Source organism: Aplysia californica, unplaced genomic scaffold (genome assembly GCF_000002075.1).
Source record: "Aplysia californica isolate F4 #8 unplaced genomic scaffold, AplCal3.0 scaffold00569, whole genome shotgun sequence".
Taxonomy (NCBI): domain Eukaryota; kingdom Metazoa; phylum Mollusca; class Gastropoda; order Aplysiida; family Aplysiidae; genus Aplysia; species Aplysia californica.
In genome coordinates, this window is record NW_004797839.1 from 189,068 (window position 1) to 189,642 (window position 575).

General features: G+C 45.4%; 1 protein-coding gene across 1 annotated transcript in view; it reads left to right on the top strand.

Annotated features, from left to right (window-relative positions):
* The first annotated feature begins 272 nt into the window (after nt 1-272).
* The window catches only part of LOC106012928 (filaggrin-2-like), a 15,485-nt gene continuing 15,182 nt past the window's right edge, over nt 273-575 (top strand). The window contains exon 1 of the mRNA XM_013087283.2: nt 273-341. Coding sequence (XP_012942737.2) covers nt 273-341 — 69 coding nt within the window. The remainder of the gene's footprint in view (nt 342-575) is intronic.

The window sequence follows — 575 nt, forward strand, 5'->3', positions numbered from 1 at the left end:
TACTTTTATCACACTTTATTCAACTTAGAATCATAGTTCTTCTCTTTCAGCTAATTTGAAAAAAAGAAGAAAAAAGCAATACTCTTTTTCAAGTCAACACCGGCTGGACAATAAATACGAGGGTGAAGATGGAAGGCAAAGACGCCATTCTTCACCACCACAGAGGTAAAAGAAAGATAACTCACATGGCTTGGGCAGTCATGTTTATTTTCGCAGCTATTCCCCTTTGCTCTGGTCACGGTCGCCTTCTTGACCCACCGTCAAGGGCGACAATGTGGCGGCTCGGGTTCGATTCTCCTCCGGACTACGACGATCACCAGGGCTACTGCGGAGGCAAAGATGTGAGTATAACGCAGACAGACAAGTAGGTGGACAGACAGGTGGGCAAACATAGACTACTGGCAGGGAGACAAATAGACAATGTTAACGGCATTGCGTAGGTTTAGGATTTTGAATATATCGTCCTAAACGGCTTGCTAACGACTTCAGAAAGCCTACGAAACTTCTTCAGTCTCTCTCTCTCTCTCTCTCTCTCTCTCTCTCTCTCTCTCTCTCTCTCTCTCTCTCTCTCTCTC